At 41.8% G+C, this 21,387-nt stretch overlaps 1 protein-coding gene across 2 annotated transcripts in view; it reads right to left on the reverse strand.

Annotated features, from left to right (window-relative positions):
* Positions 1 to 8,532: 8,532 nt before the first annotated feature.
* The window catches only part of LGI1 (leucine rich glioma inactivated 1), a 37,526-nt gene continuing 24,671 nt past the window's right edge, over positions 8,533 to 21,387 (reverse strand). The window contains exons 5-8 of one of the 2 annotated variants that reach the window (XM_036265349.1): positions 15,621 to 15,692; positions 12,664 to 12,833; positions 12,222 to 12,386; positions 8,533 to 9,723 (exon numbers count right to left, since the gene is read on the reverse strand). In XM_036265349.1, coding sequence (XP_036121242.1) covers positions 8,888 to 9,723; positions 12,222 to 12,386; positions 12,664 to 12,833; positions 15,621 to 15,692 — 1,243 coding nt within the window. In that variant the 3' untranslated portion in view covers positions 8,533 to 8,887. The remainder of the gene's footprint in view (positions 9,724 to 12,221; positions 12,387 to 12,663; positions 12,834 to 15,620; positions 15,693 to 21,387) is intronic. The other variant, XM_036265350.1, reaches the window with a different exon arrangement.

The following is a 21,387-nucleotide window of genomic DNA, read 5'->3' on the forward strand; positions in this document are numbered from 1 at the left end:
GCCAAGGGTAGAATTCTGAATCTCTGAACTTCAGTTCCTTCTCTAGAATATAGTGGTAATAATAATATCATTGCAAGGGTTGAATGACTAAATACATATAAAATAGTCAGCATATGTCCTGATGTAGTAAGTGCTCAATAAATCGTAGCTATTATTATTGCGTTCAATCATTAACAGTGTTTTCGGCCTATTAAACATAAGTATGCAGGCCATGTAAAGATAGGCCATGTATGTGAGCCAGCACAGTTATTAAAGTAGATGGACTACTATCTTTTAGAAGATAGAGAAAGAGGTTAAGTTCTTGAAGTTCTGTGATAAAAATAAGTGCACATATGACTATTTTGTGGTAGTGGAGGTGAAGGTGTTTTTATATCTGGTCTTTTAAAATAGTATCTCTGCTGTTCATACTCCATTCAGAGAATAAGCCCTCTCTACTGAACCTTGGTGGATCCTGTGCTAAAAATATTCCATTCCCATTTGGTGTAGTGAAATGTCACATCCATTCAATACCAACATATGAAATGCTGCTGGCAGACCCTCAACATGGCCCCTAAGTCAACAGGAAATTGTGACCATCCTCGGTTTGTCCATGCTCAACATCTCAACAGATTCTGAAGGGTTATCTAAAAGCTTAACTGTTTTTTTACAGCTATATTAGGATTATAAAAATAAAGAATGCGTGGACTCCAACCAACTCACTTTTAAAGAAAGGAAGTTGTGGCCCAGGGAGTTAAAGTGCCTTTTCAAGGTCACAAAACTATGGAGGTGGTTTTATTGGGTCAAGATCTCCAAACTTCCAAGCTATTCATTTTTTTCCTATTAAAACAGAGTTACACAGTTTTCAGAGCTGAAAAGACCTTTAGAATGACCTGATCCAGTTCCAACATCTTACAGAGAAAACTGAGAACAAAAAACCCTCAAATGTCTCGTCTAAGGTAACATATTACCTTGCATATTTCAGAGCTTTTGGCCAACTTTTGTTAGCATAGGCTTGCTGCTCTTGACATTCTGCTGATCGGTCCAATGTGGTTATTTATAGCAGGGGTCCTCAAATCCCTGTTAGTGAACTGGTGGTGGGCTAGCAACACCCGAATGACCTGAGGGATGTTTAAAAATAAACTTCCGCCCTGGTCAATATGGCTCAGTGGTTAGAGCATCGGCCTGTGGTCCAGAGAGACCCAGGCTTGGTTCCCGCTGAGGGCATGTACCTCGGTTGCAGTTTGTCCCCGACTCTGGTTGGGTCATGCGGGTGACAGCCACTCGATGTGTCCCTTTCATGTCGATGTTTCTCTCTCTCTCTCTCCCTTCCTCTCTCTCCCTCCTGCTCTATCTGAACCAAAAAAAAAAAAAAAGTCCTTGGGTGAGGATAAAAAATAAATAAATAAATATAAATAAAATTAAAATAAACCTTCTTGCGTCCCATTCTTGGAAGATTCTGTTTCAGTAGGTCTGAGGTGGGCTCTCAGGAATCTGTGTAGTTTGTTTTAGATGATTCTGGGGAACACCCAGATTGGGGAACCATTATTAACAGACGTCAGTGTTTCACGTTCTACTCTTCTCTGCTGAGATTGGCCTATGATGATTTTCAGCTAATGGCTAGATGCCGGCTGGAAAGCTAAGTCAGGAAAAGTACCGGACCACGAAGGAGCTTCTGAGATTTTAATCAGCAAAGTCAGGATCACAGTGATGAGAGCAAGGAGAGAGCTGCCCTTGCCAGACAGAGCTGGGCCGGGAAGGGGAGCACATTCGGGAGACCAGAAGGTGATCTAGGAACTCTTGGCCTTATCTTCCAGGCGCAGTCACCACTAATTCAGAATTCGCAGCTTGACCTCACTTGGCAGAACTTCACTTTGAAACAAGGAATTTCAATTTGGATATTTTAAAACAGAAAATTTGAGAGAACACCATTAAAAAATGTATATAAAAGTTGTAAGGGTGAATCATCATGAATAATAGACAAAGATGGGAGATGTATTTTGTCAAGTTTTGCAAAATAAGAGCTGGAAGGGCTTTTTAAAACCTTTTAGTGAAGGGATTCTAGACACATTCGAGGGTGTGGCCTCTCCCTGGGTAACTCTGACTCTAAGTAAAGGTTCTCATTAGAGACCACACACACCTCTTGCTGATGACTGCTGCTGTTTTTCCTGTCCAGCAGCCTTTTCTTCTTTTAAAACAGCACTCCAATTTTCCTTTAGGGGATCACCCTTACCTCACTCTCGTTCCACATGGTTGTCATCCATGGGTTCCAAGGGTGGGCGCATGACCCACGCTTGGCCAATCAGAGCCTTCTATTTTTTGCCCAAACAATTGCCTCAGGGACAGGCACTGGGCCATGAGCATCAGCCCTGAACTTTTGCTAGAACTCGTGGGAAAGAGACGCTGTGTTTCCAAACTGGCAGAGGTAACGTTGGAGCTGTGGGTGGATATCTCTCCACTGTGAGAAGACAGACCGATTTACAAAAAAGTCAGTGTAAAAGAAAATAGAGCCAGAATCAGGGAAAGACAGATTTGGAAAATATCACCTGAGTATCTGGCCCAGGTAGTTCTGAAGCTCGGTTAATTTTTATTTTTATTATTATTTTTTTATCCTCACCCAAGGACATTGTTGCATTTATCTTCAGATAGAGCGGGAGGGAGAGAGGGAGAAAAAGAGAGAGAGAAACATCGACATGAGAGAAATACATAGACTGGTTGCCACCCACATGGGCATGTGCCCTGACTGGGAATCAAACCGTCAACCTCTTGGTGCATGGGTCGACACTCAACCACTGAGCCACACCAGCCGGGCAAATGTCACCTCACTTAAAATGACTTTGCTGACAGGCAGTGTGATAGAATTGTTTCATTTTATCATTTAGGGATAATTGGCCTTTATTGACAGAAAAGCCAGATAGACCTTTGAACATTTTTCACACAGTGATACAAACTTTCACTCCACTGATACAAACACTGACCACATTTTAATAAGAGAAAGTTTTATGAAAACACAGGCAATTTCCTAGGGGCCCAAGTTCCTCCACCTTCTCACTAAGAATGTGTGACTCCTGCTCTCTTCCATGCTGGAGCCGGGGATGCTGCTGGGGTGATCTGCTCACTTCACTCGGGCCATCTGTCTGTCCTTCTCTCAATGGGCTCAGCTGCCTCTGATGGCAGGATCACCTGGGTTTTGGTCTCACCTCTTCTAGAAGTCCACAGACAACCTCATCTCTCACAGAGAGGATGTGATGGTGCACGGGAGTCCTCTCCTCACCTGATCAGTGACCACAGCTTCTACACAACAATACACGGCTTTGGCAATATTCCCCAGCTTGGGAGAATGGAGTGGTGAGCTACAGGTTCCCAGGTCAGACTTGCTGGCTGTGTGCATGTTGGCAAGTTACTAACCTCATCGGTAAAATGTAGGTATTAAGCTCTGGCCTGTGTGGCTCCATGGTTAGAGCGTCGGTCCGTGGACTGAAGGGTTGCAGGTTCATTCCCTGCCCCAGTTGGGGCACATGTGGGAGGCAACTGGTTGATGTGTCTCTCACATGGATGTTTCTCTCTTTCTCTCCTTCTCTCTCTCTCTCTACCTTTCCTCCTCCCTCCCTCCCTTCTCTCTCTAAAAATCAATGTAAAAAGTATCCTCAGGTGAGGATTAAAAATGAAAAGTAGGTATTAATAGTAACCTCCTCCTGGGATAGTTAGAAGGCTTATATAAATCTGCAATTCTACTCTATGATGGTCATTATTCACATTTTACAGAAGAAATCGATTAATTTGCCCAAGGTTGTAGAACTAGTGGGTGGCCACACTGAGATGCAAGTCCAGATCTGCCTGAGTCTGAAATACATGCTGTTAACCACTATGCCCACTGCCCCAAGAGACAAATATTGTAGGCACCAACAGGATAGACCTACAGGCAAAAAGCAGGGAAACATGGATCATGTTTCACTTCTCCTTTAGATCCCTATAGAACTTACTTGGCCTCTTTTATTTTTTGCATGCTGCAAATAAGACATTTAGAAATAAGCCCTAGTGGTATATAAATCTTTTGAAGGTAGGGACAGCTTCTTGCTTGTTTTTGCTTTCTTTGTATCATCTACCACAATGCTTTGCACATAGTAGGTGTTCAATAAGCATCTTCAATGAAATTGAGCTCATTGTGTCCATAGGTGTAAACACCAATCAATAGCCTTAGTCTCCTGGGGACATTCCAGAGTCCTGAACGGGGTATCCACCTGGCAGTTTACAGAGTTCTGAGTTATTAATGTATATTTTGTCTTTAAGCACACACAGCATGGTGCCACTGCTGGACACTATCTGAATGACTCTTGACTTTGCTTCTTAACTAACCGTATAACTGTACACAAGTTACTTAGCTTTTCTAAGATTCAGCTTTCTCGTTTGTAAAACAATTCTATCATTATAAAATCACAGAGGATAAAATGATAATATAGATAAAATACTTAGTATAGTGCCTGGCTCACAGTAAGTGCTTAATAAATGCCACCTATTATTATAATTAAATTAAAATATTAAAGAATATTTCCATATTAAAGTTTTGGTTTTTTTTAAGTATATGGGGGTAGGACCAAGAGAACGAAGTACAAAGGACAGCTGTCCTGGGATCAGAATCTGTTATGAGGCCTGAATTCTGGGACACAGTTTTGCTGGGAATTACTGTTGAAAGCTTCAGCTGGGGAAGCTGCTTCCTCTGGGGATCTCTGAGTGGTGCTGACCATGCATGTGTGTCCCTCTCTAGGGATGAAAACTTCAAAAGGCTTAGACTTTCTGAAGATGTTAGAATCGAGCTTCTTGCCCTTTAGGTCTCCAGGGATTAATTAAATTAGTTCCCATTCTTTAGTTCTGTGCACTGGGTTTTAGGTAGACCTACAGTCTCACTCAGGAAATAAAGTGTGTCTCTTTCATCTTCCAGCCTACCCTGATTACCCCTGAGAATCAGGTGGGCATAGACAGGCCTACTCTTTTGGGGTACTCCTTAGCCAGGATTCTTTGTAGGGCTGGGAATTCCCAGTAGGGGATGTGGCTGCTTCTCAGATATGCAAACAGGAAGGCTGGAGCCGCATGAAGCTGTTTCATTTCCACCAACTTTATGGATGTTCTACAAAGTAGCACTGTTCTATGGGATGGAGGGTGCGGTAGGGTAGAAGAAAGAATCCCAGACGCCTAAGACACAGTCCTGACCACAGGGATGTGTAACCTGGTGGAGAAATGGATATAACAACTCATCATAATGCAAGGCAGAATGAATTATGAGCCTTGCCTATGGTAAAAGCAATGGGCTGAGAAAACCACAGAAAGGAGAAATCCCATCTAACTGATTGGAGGAGAAGGACGAAGATTTTAAAAAGTAGAAGAGTAGGGAAAGAGCAACGTAGGTGTCTGGAGCAGCCTGGACACAGAAGCAGGTGCTCAGATAAATAGGGCTTGTCAAGCTGTATGGTAACTGGAGTGTGGGTGAAGGGGAGGATGCTGGAGTGGGTGGAGAAGCTGGGCTAGATTTTGAATTCCACCTTCAGAACATTCTAGGGCCATTGTAGGTCTTCCTGGGCTTGTGGTATTCCTGGATGCCCCATGCCCTTGGTAGCAATCGTATTAACATGCAAATACATCCCACATAAAGGCTGATGTATTACTGTAAGAGCTGAGATGAATAAGTTGAGTTCTCATTGACTAGATCAGTGTACCTGTAAACATGGTCCTAGGACCAGTGCCAGTCTAGGAAAAGTTTAGGATCAGTTTGGGATGAGATAAGTATAGAACTTGAGAGGAAACATTTAGAAATTTTACAGCAGTTTAACATGGCCACAATAACCAAGCATGGGATCATTTTTCTAGTAATTCATTTTTATTCTAACTTCCAAAAATATTGTCCACCATACAAATGGAAATACATTGGTCTTAAATACATTGGAGTCCTTTCCAGGGTGGCTCAGTTGGTTGAGCATCATCCCATGCACTCAGAGGTCAACAGTTTGATTCCTGGTTGGGACACATGCCCAGTTTTCAGGCTCAATCCCTGTAGGGGGCGTGCAGGAGGTAGCTGATCAATGTTTCACTCTCACATAGATGGTTCTCTCTCTCTCCCTCTCCCTTCCTATCTCTCTAAAAATCAATTAAAATATATATTTTTTTAAAATGACAGTGAATTACATTAAGACAATAAAGAGAGTATGACCCCAAAGCATGCATTATTATGGGCATGGGCCCATTAGCACTTGGTGAGTGCTAATAAGCATTTCAAATGCTATTCCCAGTACTGATCCGGTATGACAAAGCACCCCCAAACTTAATTGTTTAAAGCAACCATTTTATTATGCATATAGATTCTGTGCGTCAGGAATTTGGGCAGGGGATCATGGGGATGGCTTGTCTCTGCTTCATAACATCCAAGGCCTCAGCTGGGAAGATTGGTTGGCTGGTGTTGACTGACAGCTGGGAGCTGGAATCTCCTGGAGATGTGAGTCACATGACTGGTGGTTAACTGGCTATTGGCTGGGACCTCAGATGAGGCTGTTGACCAAAGCCTGGGCTTCCTCACAGAATGGTGGCTTTAGGCTACTAGGACTTCTTACGCAGCAGTTCAGGTTCACAAGGCAAAAGTGTCATTGTTTTGTAACCCAGCCTCCAAAGTCAAACTGCATTATTTCCTCCACATTCTATTGGTTACAAACCGGTCCAGATTTAAGAATAGGGGAATCAGGCACTCTCTTGATGGGATGAGGGCAAAGTTCTCATAGTGCATGTGGGATGGGAGATATTTGAAAAGTTCAATCCGCCACGTGTGCATTCATTTTTCCACTGTCCTTGGAGTAGGCATTATTGTCCCTTTACAGATGAAGAAACCGAGGCTCAGAGAGGTTACGTTGCTTGTCTGTGGACAAAGCCAGGGCTGGAGTTAAGCTCTGTATTTACAAATCAGGTGTCTCCAACAGCATATATGCTGCTTATAGGAAATGGGAACTGAAAAAAGGAAGACCTTCAAAGACCAGTCCTCCCCATGTGCAGGATCGGGGGAGGGTAAGCCTTCTCCTCCCCCATAACCCTGATGTCAGAGTTAATATCTTCGCCATCTAGTCAGGTTTCTGTGCATAACTCCCCGAGGTGTTGCTTCCGGGAGACTCTATAACAATTGTGTGCACCTTTGATGACTCAGGTTTGCCAGATATGTGCCGGCAGAGGGGTTGCCGTCCTCTCCCCATGCCTTCCCACAGGCATTTGGTCAAAGACTGTGGGGGGGGGGGATGGGCTGGAAGACGCTCTGATCACTTCTGTAAAGGCAGCAGGCAGAACCAAGTGCCAGGAATATCTTCTCTGTTATGATCCCCTTTTGAACTCCTATCTTTCTTCCCTTAAGTTCAAACAAGGACCACTTCTTCCAGGAAGACATCTCTGAGGCTCTCGTGATACTTACATTTGGAATGTTCAGATGATTCCTGATACTCACTGCTCGCTCCGTTATGTCCTGTACCCCCAGTGAGTCTTCTCAGGCCCCAGAGGGCAAGGACCATGCCTCACTCTCCCTCAGTTCTCCTCCCTGTACCACAGAAATGATACCTTGTTCTTATTAGGCACTCAATAAATAGTGGCTGATTAGATCAAAAGACCTCATAAAATTTATTATTATAACAGGAGGACACATGTGAACCTTTGAAAGCACTTTTGAGAGCCCACAGAGTGTGCAGGCATTGTGCTAGGTGCTAATAACACTTGTGATCCAGGAGCAGAGATTTAGAAAATCAAATATGAGCCTCCTAGGTACTCTGAAGCATGTCAATAACACATCAAAATTGCTCTCCAGAAATGAAGCATCCTTGGTCAAATTAAGAGGCCTCCGTTTCAAGTATATTTGAGGCAAGTGCTGTAAGGTTACAATCTCTATCAGCTATTTGATAATTCTAGAAAGACATTTAATTTTTTTCATTATTGATTTTAGAGAGAGAGAAAGGGAGAGGGAAGAGAGAAACAGAAACATTAACGAGAGAGAACATCGATTGGCCGCATGGCCCCTACTGGGGATCGGGCCCACAACCTGGGCATGTGCACTGACCGTGAATCAAACTGGTGACCTCTTGGGGCATTGGTCGATACTCAGCCACTGAGCCACACTGGCTGGGCTAGAATTAGACATTTAGAAAGTTCCTGAATAGGATTTTTAAAATCCAAAGTCTTGGCTTTAGCTTCTCCTATAAGTGATTTGATTGATCACTGTAGCTGGAGCTATTGGACAGGAAAGGATGGGTCTTACTGTCCTTTATTTTATATTAGTCTTTTTGCAATAAGCAAATTTCCCTACCTTTCTTTTAATTTGTCACCACTTTACCTCAAAGTGTTCCTAAGAGCCATGACCTTTGGAAACACCTTTGAATGTTCAGAATTAACTGTTCATAAATTAAGGGTGCTCAATATCAGTGTTTCACCTTCACAGTTCACAACATAAAGTCTTGATTCAAATATAACCTTATTGTATAAAACTATTTCCTCAACACACTATTACCGAGAAAAAAACTCCCTTAAATAATTACCTTGGGATATGAAAGAAAATGTAAACATTTTATTTGGCAGTTGTTTCTGAACACATGAATAAATAAATGGAAAAGTACATATTAATATTACTTTTTGGAGTAACAGATACCATTAAATGCTTATTTACACATCTTCACTGCAAAGAACAGTTACACAATTCAATGTTCTCTTATAAAAGGTAACTTCCCACACCACTGGACTGGACAGTTAAGGATGGAGATACTGGTAGTGCTTGGTTCTAGCAGTCTCAATGTTTGAAAGGCATTCATTTGCAAGTGTGATAAGAAGAGTCATCATGCATTGAGTTCATCCGGACCATGGACTGTAGAAAGTTTCTGATGGCAGCCACAGAATTTGTGTGTCATGCGCTTAAATCAACTATGACATGTTTGTAAATCTGCGTATTGCCCTTAAAACTGGAAGCAAAAAGAAAATTACGTTTATTAATGGACACATGTGTGAACGATCTTGGTGCCTGAACATTTAATTCCTGAAATTTCACAAATTTGGCTTTCTCTGCATCCCAGTTATACACTTGAGTAAAAGAATAATCACTTCCAAGAATTGCATATTGATAGTTATTTATCTGGAGAGGCTGGAACACCATAGATCCTCGTGATGGCATCCTCTGAATATCCTGAAATGAGGAGCCTCCCCATTTCATTACTTTGGAATCACCAATGAATCTTGTCAAGCAAATGTACACGTCACCTTTCACTGAGAAGTGCTTGACGGCATATACATCCTCCATGTTAGGGATGTCAGTTTGGTTAATGAATAATTGCATTGCTTTGTTCCACTGATAAATTACAGGACGCTGGGAACTACTAGACAAGATTAAATGAGGTGTTCTGAGTGCCTGGGGTGGTCTGGCTATTTCTAGATATTCCACATCAGTGTCCCTGTACCACGCGTGTAAGGATTGATGGGAGTAGAATCCATTTCCGTTCCATTTGTAAATGGTAGTAAAACCAGCTTTTGAACTGTCAGCAACAACAAAGTACCAGTTGTTTTCAATCTTGAATGTTTCAATGTCATTGGGTTTTCGGATTTTGAGAATTTCGATATCCTGGATTTTTATGAATTTATTCGCAAAACCGTCTCGCTTATAGATGTGAGAGCCGCCAAACAGCTGGGCCACAATAACATAGAGCTGAGTTTCAATGACAATAGGCTTGCATACTACAGTGGACGTGCCTGGGAAAAGACAAACGAGAGATTAGTTGGATGGTCTGGATGGTCATCCTCTTCTGGCACATGCAAACGTCATGTCACATCCGACCTGCACCGGATGTTCAGGACACAGGGCTGCAGGCTGAGTTTCCTTATCTCATTTCTTGCAGAGAAAAAGCATTGATTTCCCTCACACATCATGAGTTAATCTTTGTCATTGTAGTGAAAACAGCCATTTATTGTACACCTACTCTGTGCTTTGCCAAATCATCTCATTAAAATTTTCCAAAGGGTTAAAGGATAAATATTCTCTCCTCTTTTGCAGACGAGTAGACTGAAACGCAGAGAGGTGCCGTGCTGCTGGGAGGAGGCAGAGTTGGGATTCAAACCCCGGCCTACCAGCATCATGATGGGGCGGGCAGTTAGGTGTTCCAGGGCTTCCATCTTGGACCCCACAAGGGTCTAGAAGTTTTGAGTAGTGATCTGGGCAGCCCCTAGCTCTAGCTGTAATTGGTTTGTTTTAAGTGTGGACTGCTTCTTGCTCTAAAATAACCTGACTTTCCCCTGAGACAGGAAAGTGATGCCACTTGTCATTTTTTCCTGAATCTTCAGGTCACTGGTGGCAGTAGAGAAGAGAAGGAAGTGGGGTACATAGATGATGCTCACGAATGTTACTATGGGAAATATCAGAGATCAACATGAGGACTGTCAGTGGCCTAGCTCAGTATCCTTTCGGTGAGAGTTTAATGTTTATTAATAGATTCTGATCTCCTACAGGGAGCTGGACTCTAGGAAATCCCAAGAAAGTCGGGGCAAATCTAGGCCCTGGGCCTTTTCTGACTACAGCCTAGGGGGCTCGGAGGAAGGAAGTTCTGCATCAACTCTTTCTACTAACTGACTTCATCCATAGGCAAATTATTCTATTTGTGACCCTTTTCAGGACTCAGCTGATTGTGTGACCTTGGGAAAATGACTGAATTTCTCTGGGATTCAGTTTTCTCTTCTGTACAAAGAGAGTTGGGACTAGGTGAGGGATGGTCATTAGATTTCAACCATGCATACACGTTGACTGACTGATGATAACCCTGACTGCGCGGAGAACTGTGTTGAGAAGGATGCTGTGGCCATGTCTGCACTCTGCCCGAAAGAGCACCATGGCAGATCGGCAATGTCTGTCTGGGGGTGAGGGAAGGGATGGTGACTGCCTATGCGACATCCGTTAGTCATTTCATCCTCGATGATTCATCCTGAAGTCTGCAAATAAATGATTCATTTCTCTTTCAAGTGCTCATCTAACATTCAAAGCAATTGATGAACTGTACACAGGTAAGAAGAACCTGGTTTAGACTACACAAAGCCCTACTGTAATCCATTGGGAAACAGGGAGGGGGAGGGGGCGCTCAGGGAGAAAGGGAAGCATTGTCTTTCTCCCTGAGAAAGAAGGAGGATTCTAGAAGGGTCTGTTTTGAGGGGATTCCTTCGTCTGGGCACTTCAGTCTCAAGCAAACCCCAGACCTATTGATCCTTTGAGCAATGGGGCTGATGACCACCAACAACATCTAATTACGGCCTTCTCAATCTTTTCTAGGAGCTTTTAGAAGCAGATGTAAAGGTGATAGAGGCCCTGGCCAGTTTGGCTCAGCAGTTAGAGTGTTGAACCACGAACCAGAGAGGCCCGGGTTTGGTTCCCGCTAAGGGCATGTACCTCAGTTGCAGTTTGTCCCCGGCCCTGGTTGGGGTCATGTGGGTGGCAACCAGTCGATGTGTCTCTCTCACGTTGATGTTTCTCTTCTCTCTTACCCCCTCTCTCTTCCTCCCGCTCTGTCTGAAGATAAATGCAAAAGAGTCCTCAGGTGAGGATAAAAAATTTTTTAAAAAATTTAAAAAAAGGTGATAGAAGCTAAAGCTGATGTAAATATTTCACAGGGTGCCCCATGTTATAATTTATGACTTAAATTTTTTTAAGTTATTAAAATGAGAAAGGAACCTAAGAGATCACCTGAGTAAAAGTTTTCATGGACAAAAAATGGCTTCCATGGTCAAATTAAATGTAAAATATACATGAAAGAGGCTTGGTTTCTCACTGCAGGACTTCTCGAAGCCTCTAATGTGTACTATTATGAATCTCCAAGAGGGAGATGTGGTTCACAGATTTATTGGACCACAAAACCCTTTTTGTTATAGGCATAAATTAACATTCTGCAGAAGTAATGTTTGTGCAACAAAGTTTGAGACTCACTAAATTATCCACCTTTTATTGCATATGTACTAAGTTAGGTCCTCTGCTAAGTTTCTTGGATATACACTTGCATTATCTTTAACAATGCTGTGAGTTAGGTATTATTTTTCCAGTTTTCCAGTAAGAAAATTAAGGTTTAGGGAACAATTCTGGGTGACTTAGTAAATGGTAGATTTGGTATTTAAATGTCTCTAAGCCTGCCCAATATCAGTCATCTTTTTTCTGTTCCCCTAGGCCCAAACAGCTTGACTTTCCACTCAAAATACGATTAGGCTTCTCATACCTGTAATGTTGTCATAATTCCGGAAGGTTTTTTCTACATGGTCCCATTCAAGGAAAATGCATTTTCCAGTAAAAGGTTGAGCGATGACTACATACTCATCATTCATATAAGAAAAAGTATCTATGGACAATGATTGATAAGGCAGGTCCTGAGACTTTGCAAATTCTGCAAAAATAGGAAGTGATGATGAATAACTGTGTGCTAATGTCTAGCTCCTTGGCTAGATCTCAAATGTCCATAAGAAATACATTTATTATAGAAAAATAGTAAAACGACCATTTTATTTTGCTTTTAAATGCATGAAGTTTTAATGGGTCTTAATATTTTTAAGATTAAATTGTTTAGTTGGTGTTAAGATATAAAAAGTATCATTTCCTGCACACACACAAAAATGTATCTCTTCTTTTAATTTTATGAGGTCGAATGAATTGAAATACATTACCTGTAATGATACAATCAAAATCCTTGGAGGAGAGACTATTGATTTTGCGTTTCTTGTACTCTGGAGGGCCTTCGCAGTAGATGTCCTCGACAGTTGCGTTGGTGTGGCCTAGCCATTCCACCAGCCACTTCAGTTTACAGTCACAATTAAATGAATTCCCTCTCAGGTCCCTGAAAGACAAACTTCAGCTGCTTTTGCTCTATGAGGGGCCTACCTTCACAAGTATGACTTCTATTTCAGCAATTACCATATGCACAATGCCCCATGATCTACCTCGAACCTGACATTCACTCTGGGCTCAAAGTTACCACAGTGCACCCTTGCAGGCCACCCCCGTCAAAGGGACCTCATAACTTACTCTCTTCTGGACTCAAAGGTAGCTGGGTCTAGAGCTGTGCTGTCCATAGAAATATAATGTGAACCACATTGTAATTTAAAATTTTATATAAGCACATTAAAATAGTAAAAAGAGACAAGTGAAATTAATTATATTTAATTTTTTTTTCCTTTATTGGTTCTTGAGAGAGAGAGAACGAGAAAGGAAGAGAGAGACAGAAACATTGATGAGAGAGAACATCGATTGGCTGCCTCCAACGTGCCCCACACTGGGGATCAGGCCCACAACCTGGGAATGTGTCCTGACCAGGAATCGAACTGGTGACCTGTTGGTGCATGGGTCGATGCTCAACCAGTGAGCCACACCGGCCAGACTGAAATTAATTTTAATAGTATATTTTATTTCACTCAATACATACAAAATAGTATCATTTTGATGTGTAGTCATTATAAAAATTATTAATAAAATATTTTACATTCTTTTTTTATATTAAGTCTTTGAAGTCTAATGTGTATTTTATATTTATAGCATATCTCAATTTGGATGCTAAATTTTCATCAGAAATACCTAATCTGTTCTTAGATTTAATAAGATTTCCAGTTAAAAAAGTAGATCCATGCACCAAAGTTATTGCAAACAGACATAAACGTTTTCCAATAATTGAACTGAGAATCAGTTTTTAAATTTAAATATAATTTTTTACTAAATTTTTTAAAAAGTAAGTAAAATTTCCAGGTCAGTTTCTCAGTCACACTAGGAACACATTGCAAGTGCTCAGTGACCACACGTGTGGCCACCATATTGGACAGCACAGATCTAGAGGAAAGCATGTAGTGATTATTGTATCATATTTAATTAAATCAAGTGAGCTATTTGCTTTTCTTTTTCCTCACAGACATAATTAATCCTGACCTTATTTCATGGTCTACAAATTCAATTTTAATAGGAAATGACTTAGACACAGCAGAGTTAACGCAGACATGCAATAGCTCATGTTCCTAATAAACTATACAGCTAGATAGTTTAAATTTCCACATATGATCCCAACTCACCAAGTTGTGTTTATTTGCATTGCTGTTGTCCATAAATTCCATCTCTTTTCTAAAACCCTTCTTCATCACAATATGTGTAGAATTCCTACAATATGTATTGCCTACTCTTCACACAGCACATAAATAATTTTTAAATGTTGAAGCTTTAACATTTTTTTAGGGGACACAGTCAAGAACACCAAGAAATCCACTGACAGACAAGTTGGCACAGATTCTTGTACTTATCAGATATTCTTGATTTGGGCATATCAAAGTGGGCCCAAGAGGCCAACCCCATTCTGGGATTCCCTGGAGAGACTAGGACCATTTCAAGTGGGTTTATTTTAGTTTAGTTTAGTTTAGTTTATTTTTTGTTAGTGTGAGGTACAGGCTGACATAAGGATTAGCCAGAGGGTCCCCAAATAAACTGTATCCCCAAGTCGGCCATGGAGTGTCATCTAACTTCTAAGACATCCCCAGTACTGACCTCATCTCCCAAGCATATTCTGACCCAGAATAATAAGTGTCAACTTTTCAGGGCTATTGTAAGCCAGAGCAGATAACTGTGGTCTGTTCAAGACTTTCTCGGAAGTGTCCTGATCCTGGCACTCTCTTGGAAATTAACCATCATTCAGGAATTGGGGTGATCAGCATGGAGAAGGGGCTAGAGGAATACTACAAGGAACAAAGAAAGTTTTTCATTAGCTTACTGATTTTGAAGTTCAATACTGGGTTTAGGAGAAAATACTTGACTCCGATTTTTTGTTATTGGGGAAAAGTTGTTCTGAATAGTCTATAGCAAAGTACCTGCGTAATGAGAAATCTTTTGTTTTCATCTATCCTTTCATTTGTTCCTGTTTTCTACCTTATGGCATTTAAATACCTCTCAAATGTTCTGGGAGGCACTTGAAGCTAAATTGCTTCTGAGAGCTTTAGGCATATATTACTTGCTTTGCTTACAGCAAAATATACACATTCCTTACAAAGATCTTTCACTCTAAGGCTTAAAAGTCAAAGTTTGAAAGCCCTTTTGTTTGAAAAGGGGTCAAAAATAATTAAATTCATTCCCTTCCCGGGGCTTAAGCCAAATTCCTGGGGATTAAGCCTAGAGTTGTTGTTCAGTCTAATGAGAGAAAAGGCAAACTTTCCTCCCTTCCCCCACTTCCTGCTCCATTTCTCTGTTGACTGACCAACCCATGGGTGTAAACTTTCATCTCTACTCCGTCAGTTTCCCAGACTCCTTTATGTTTTTCCTTCGTGGCCCCATTTCCTGGACCTCATGGGAAAAAAGGCATCTTGAGATTTCTGTCTGGGCCTCTTCTTCCCACCCCTTAAAGTCTGTTATCATCACTTCCTCCCATACAGATACATGCTTTGTCAAAGGAGTGTCTGGTCACTACATTTTCACAATTTTCAGTGGTAAATACCACAGAAGACAAACATTAGTCCAAGTACATTGAAACTTCAAGCCAACTTAAATTCTGAAATTCTAATTTAATTTAAAAGCCAATTAAAATGTTTAATCAACAATACCAGGCTTCTTCGTTAACTATCGCAAATTAATTAATTAATCAATCAGGTCCTCTTACACATTTGTTAAAGAATCCAGGCCTTTGAAAATATCTTTTGGGAGTGTCTGGAGATTGTTGTTTGCAAGGCTCCTGCAGGAAAAAAAAAGCATGAAGTAAGCTGCAGTCATAAACAAAATAAATGCATTTTATGTTAAAGCTTAGTTATGAGTCCCTTTTTTTCTTCCAAGACTATACTAAATTATTTGCAGTACTCTTCTTCTTCTAAAATACTAATCAGATTCCTGCGATTGTATTTTCAGTTCCTGACTTCCTTGCTTCAACACTCACCCAGTGGTACTTCATGCATCATGCTCACATACGTGAACAAAAAAGCCAGCAACAAAATGATACCTGGGAATTGATCTTTCTGTTTAGAACAAATAACAGATTCACGCTCTCAGACATTGAGTCTAAGGGACATCTCCCAAAGGGTGACTAAACGGGTGAAAGTGTCCATCCCCAAATGCCTTCTCCCCTCACGGTCAGGCTGCCCCTTGTCTTCCTCCCTCCCACCTCCTCACTTGCTCCAGAGAGCAGCTAAACCTCCAACTCCAGAGTTTAATCTGTTTTATCTGTCTAATCTGTCCCTTCACTAGCACATCCTTTCTTCTTTCCAAAGCACATGCCCCCTTTTTCTACATTGTTTCCCTTTTTTTTTTATCCTCACCCGAGGACATTTTTCCATTTTTTATTCAGATAGAGTGGGAGGGAGAGAGAGGAGGAGAGAGAGAGAGAGAAGCATTGATGTGAGAGAGAGAGAAACATCGATGTGAAAGAGAGAGACACATCGAGTGGCTGCCACCCACATGACCAACCAGGGCCAGGGACAAACTGCAACCAAGGTACATGCCCTTAGCAGGAACCAAACCCCAGTCTCTCTGGTCTGCTGACTGATGCTCTAACCACTGAGCCAAACCGACCAGGGCCATATACATTTCTTAGGAGTGTTTTCTTCTCACAATAAAAATAAAAATACTAAAACAAACAAGCCTATGCTGTCAGCCTCCAAAATTCTTGAATTTCTTAATTTTATTTCTTTACTTTTAAACTATATTTTTATTGACTTTTTCTTTTTCTTTTATTTTAGAGAGAGTGGGAGAGAGAGAGAGAGAGAAAAACATCAATGTGAGAGAGAAACAAACATTGACCTGCTGCCTTTAGCACGCCCCCTACTGAGGATTAAGCCCACAATCCAGGCATGCACCCTGACCCAGAATCGAACCAGGATCTCTCAGTCCATGGGATAGCACTCAATCCACCAAGCCACACTGGCCAGGCTAATTCCCTTTAAAACACTCTCAAAAGTCTTCTATGTCTTCCACCTCCTCTAATGAATATGAGATTTCTCAAGTGTAAAAGTTCAGGACTTTTAAAACCTATTTTTAAGTTAATTATGTTGTTTTTCTGAGTTTTGGAAATTACAACTAGATTGGGAAACTTTTTTCAATGAACCTTGGCACAGAGGAATGGGAACTGAGTCGGAATGTTCCCGTCTCAGGGACAGTCTATTTTGTGAAGAAGGGCATGGATTTGGGGTCATTCTGAGCTTGATTTTAATTCTGAGCCCACTATTGACTAGTTGTGTGATTTTAGTTACACATCTTCTCTGAGACTCAGTTTTTCCATTTTTAAGTGGAGGAATGATACTCCATGGCATAAGATTGTTAGAAAAAGTTAATGAGACAACTCAGCTGGGAGAAGGAAAAGAGAAAAGAAGGAAAAGGGCTTCTGCTTGTCCACTGCGCAAGAAACAGCACGGAGAAAACTGACCATCTGATGAAGCTGTGACTGTCCACCTTCGTAGTAATAAAAAAAATGCTGCTCAAGAAGACTATTCAGGGGAATGTCTCCGTAACTCAGTTACTGCATGGTGGTTGAATGAAGAGATTTCCTGGTGGCTTGGGCCAGTCCAGAATCACTCCCAAGTCATGTGTTTCAGTTATTGTCTGGCACCATGTGTCTTAAAGTTCTCATGCTAACTTCTCCTCAGTGGACATCCCTCCCCCAGAAATCAGCACACACTACAATTGGCTGCTGGGCACAAGCTTGGAGGAGGCTGGGTCAAAGGAGAGTGGGCATGAAATGATGAAACAGCAAGTCCTGAATTACTGCTGCCACTAGGGTTGCATAGGGGAGGCACCATGCTTGGGTTGCTGTCCAGGTTGATTCTTTCAACAGTGGGGGAGTTCCACTTCCTGCCCAAAGGAGTATAACTCCAGGCCTCGCATACCCCAGGCGAAGGCTAACCGCAGAAGCAGCTGCTGAGATGGTCAGAGATAGAGACTTGGAGCTCCGGGGCTTCTGGAATAAAGAGATGGTAATTTTTCATGACAAGATGAAGGACTTAAAATCAATAGATTTGGGAGATGGGGCTGATGAAGACAGGCTGGCCTGATGGGCTGTAAAATGAGGCATTCTCCTTCTTGAGGGTGCCTTGTGACAGCGAGGCTCTTGCCCAGGGAACCAGAGGGTAGGGGAGGCAGTGCAGTATGAGGGGTGCAAGAAGGGGAAAAGGTGGATGGATTTACTCCATTTAATCAGACCACGTCCCTATTCCATCATCAAAACACTGACTCACAATGGACTATTCTTCAAGGAGCTAGGATGAAGCTTCATGTCCAGGTTTGGTGAGGGATAGGCATGAGAAGCCTGTCTGAACTCATAGAAGAAGCAGAAACAAGAGTAAGTAAGACTCAGAAATGAGAGGGAGACTTCCAGATGCCCAATGAATTGGAGTTTAAGTAGCTTCCCTATGTCTCCTAGAGACCTCAGTGACATTGGGTTACATTTGGAAAAGAAGAAAGCAGGCAGCAGGGTGTGGGACAGAGAATGTCCTCGGAAAGGAATGATGACAGGGCCTAGGAACTATTCTGCAAAAAATATAGCAGGGCCCTGATATAAAGCAACCTCTGGTTCAGGGTGCACAGGACACATACAAGGGGATCTGTGTGTTCTGCAAAGTTAAGAAAAGAATGTAAAATGGCCCCACACATATATTTGCTGTGGACAATTAGGAATTTTTACCAACTCCCAAGGAAATAGAAATTGGAAATATTAGCGGCCCACTGCACAACTGGAAAAAGATATTTAATCTAGCATTGCCCAGAATAGCAAAAATTGAAAACAACCTACATGTCCATCAATAAGGAATTGTGTAAATAAATGATAGTTCATACCGACAATAAAATATTATGCAGGGGATTTTGAAAATAAGATAGATCTCTATGATTTGACATGAAATGATGCCTAAGTGAAAAAAAGAAGTTGGAGGCCAGTATATAGACTGTAATCCCACCAGGGAAGGAAGGTATATGTCTATAGATGCATAAAGTTCTGGAATGAGACATGAAAACTATTGATGGGGTAGCTGGAATCCTTCACTTTTGCTATGTAGATGCCTGGATTGTGAGAAAGTTTTTAATCATTGAGCATGTATTATTTTAAATTCAGAAGCAACGAAGAATAACATTGAATTTTTAAAAGAACCTTGCTGTATGTGTATTGGTTCTGTCCAGTGAGGATTCAGTCCATTTAACCCAATCATTTGACTGCATTCATAAAGTTCCAAAGTTCCAGGCTGGAATGCGAATGACTACCACCCATTCAAGGAAACCAGGCTACGGCCCAAGCTGACCGCCTGCCTGTCAGCCCGCTTCAGGCTCCCTGGACTCAGCAGCAGAGCGCAGTGCAAATGCCATGGGCCGGGAATGGCAAATCTGAGTTTGAGCTCTGGCTGTTTCCCTTTCTACAAAGTGATGATCAGTTGATCAGAACGATCTCCAAGCTCTATTTTAGCTCTTAAATCACATCTTTATACTTTTCACTGGGAGAGGCATATGGCTTCATCTTTAATGATAATAAAGTGATACTGGGAGAGGTAATACTTTAAGCCACATAAATAGGAGCGAGAGAGTTTGACCACAGGTTCTTTAGAGGGTAAGATGCACTGGAACATCTGAAGGGGGTGGGTGGGTAGGACTGATTGAGAGAGGAGTAAAGACAAGACAGTGAAGAGGTTTGAGAAACATTTCATCAATGTTAATTTTTAAAGGATGATTCTGTAGTGATGCTGGAAGGATTCTTACAACGATATCCCCAGTGCCTGGCACAAAGTAAACCCTTAATAGACACTTTGAAAAATGAATGAATGAATGAATGAATGAATGAATGAATGAATGAATGAATGAGGCAGGCTGGAGTGGAGAGGAAGAGCAATCTAGACAAAGAAAAGAGCAGAGGTTGCTTCTATTAGGCCCCTTGTACCAAGGCACTGAGCTAGGTTGAAAGTGCAGAGCCCTGTGAATTACCATGGCCCCCCACCTTCCTGTCACCTGGACCCGCTGCTCACAAAGTGCCCTCCCTCCTCTTAGCCTCACTGTGGTAATAATTCCAAAGCAATGGGGAAGCTCTGTTTTTTAAAACTTAAAAAAATATATGTGTTTGTATTGATTTTTTAGAGAGAGAGAGGAAGGGGGAGAGAAACATCAATCGGCTGCAAAGGGGAAGCTCTTTAAATTGTGTCTTTAAGTAAGCACCTTGTTCTAGCTCCTGATTCAGAGTCTCCCTAAGAAACATTCTTTAAAACACCCAGAAAACTGCCCAACTGAATATCTAGCTGCCTAGAGCCCGGCTGAGGAGGTCCACGCTTTCTCAGTGGCAGTCTTTCCTTCCCGGTGGAGACGGTGACCATGCCTTCGCTTCGGCGTTTCCATGGTTTACCCGAGAAAACCTTTTATTATGACTATGGAGACCACCGGAAAGTCTTCTCTCTAAGGCAGACCAGACTGGCTCAGACAGCACGTTTGTTTCAGTTCCACTGGGCTCTGCTGCTAAGAAAGCATCGCCCACGGCCATCTGGGTGCTCCCAGACGCCGCAGCGCAGATCATCGGTTTGAGTTGGTGTTTAACCGAGTCTGTGGTGCTTCAAGTGCATTTATTTTAATTCCATACAAAATGTTTAAAGGGCAAAAATACACTGCAGCATTTGGAATTCTGATCGAGGACCAATAGAGGTTAGGCAGTGGGTTGACTGCATACCAGGCTCTGCTCTAAGCACTTTGCAAAGATTAACTCATTTACTCTCATGACAACCACAGGATCTAGGTATTGCTAAGTATGTAATTGTTCCAGCCCCCATTTTTACAGATGATTATTATCACCCTCACTTTACACATAAGAAATCGGAAGCACCATGAGACTAAGTGGCCTCTGATGTCCTACAGCTGTGAAGGGGTAAAGCCAGGCTTTGTTCCCAGGCAATCTGGTGACACAGATCACCCTCTTAGCCACTCCATGCATGTCGCTGTGAAGGCGGAAGTGAAGACATGCTGCCTGACTGGGAACACACAGGCACCTTAGTTTGGGGACTTCCATTTATGGGTTTTGTACTCCTACACTGCTGAGCAACCAGCAGGTACTCCACAGCATGTGTAGATTTTTCCCCCAAATGTTTTTATACATGGATACAAAAATTCTGCTTCCACTGAGCCTTAGCCCTGGTATACTTATGGGGATGCCCAAGGGAATCATTACTGAAAAGCTCATGGGTATTAACAGAAACCAATTAATATTGAGAGATTTTTGTCATCATCGGCCATCAACTATTTTTTAAATTTATTTTCCCCTGATTTCAAAAGTAATGAAAAAGTCAAACCTTGCTGGAATATATATGATATTCAAACATTTAAGCTAATTATGTGTAACATTAGAACAGTATAAGTAATTGAGAGAAGGCCCCAGGATTTGCTTTGCTTTGTAAAAACTTAAATATAAGGAACTCTCCCTT

The sequence above is a fragment of the Molossus molossus genome, unplaced genomic scaffold (genome assembly GCF_014108415.1).
Source record: "Molossus molossus isolate mMolMol1 unplaced genomic scaffold, mMolMol1.p scaffold_m16_p_17, whole genome shotgun sequence".
Lineage (NCBI taxonomy): Eukaryota > Metazoa > Chordata > Mammalia > Chiroptera > Molossidae > Molossus > Molossus molossus.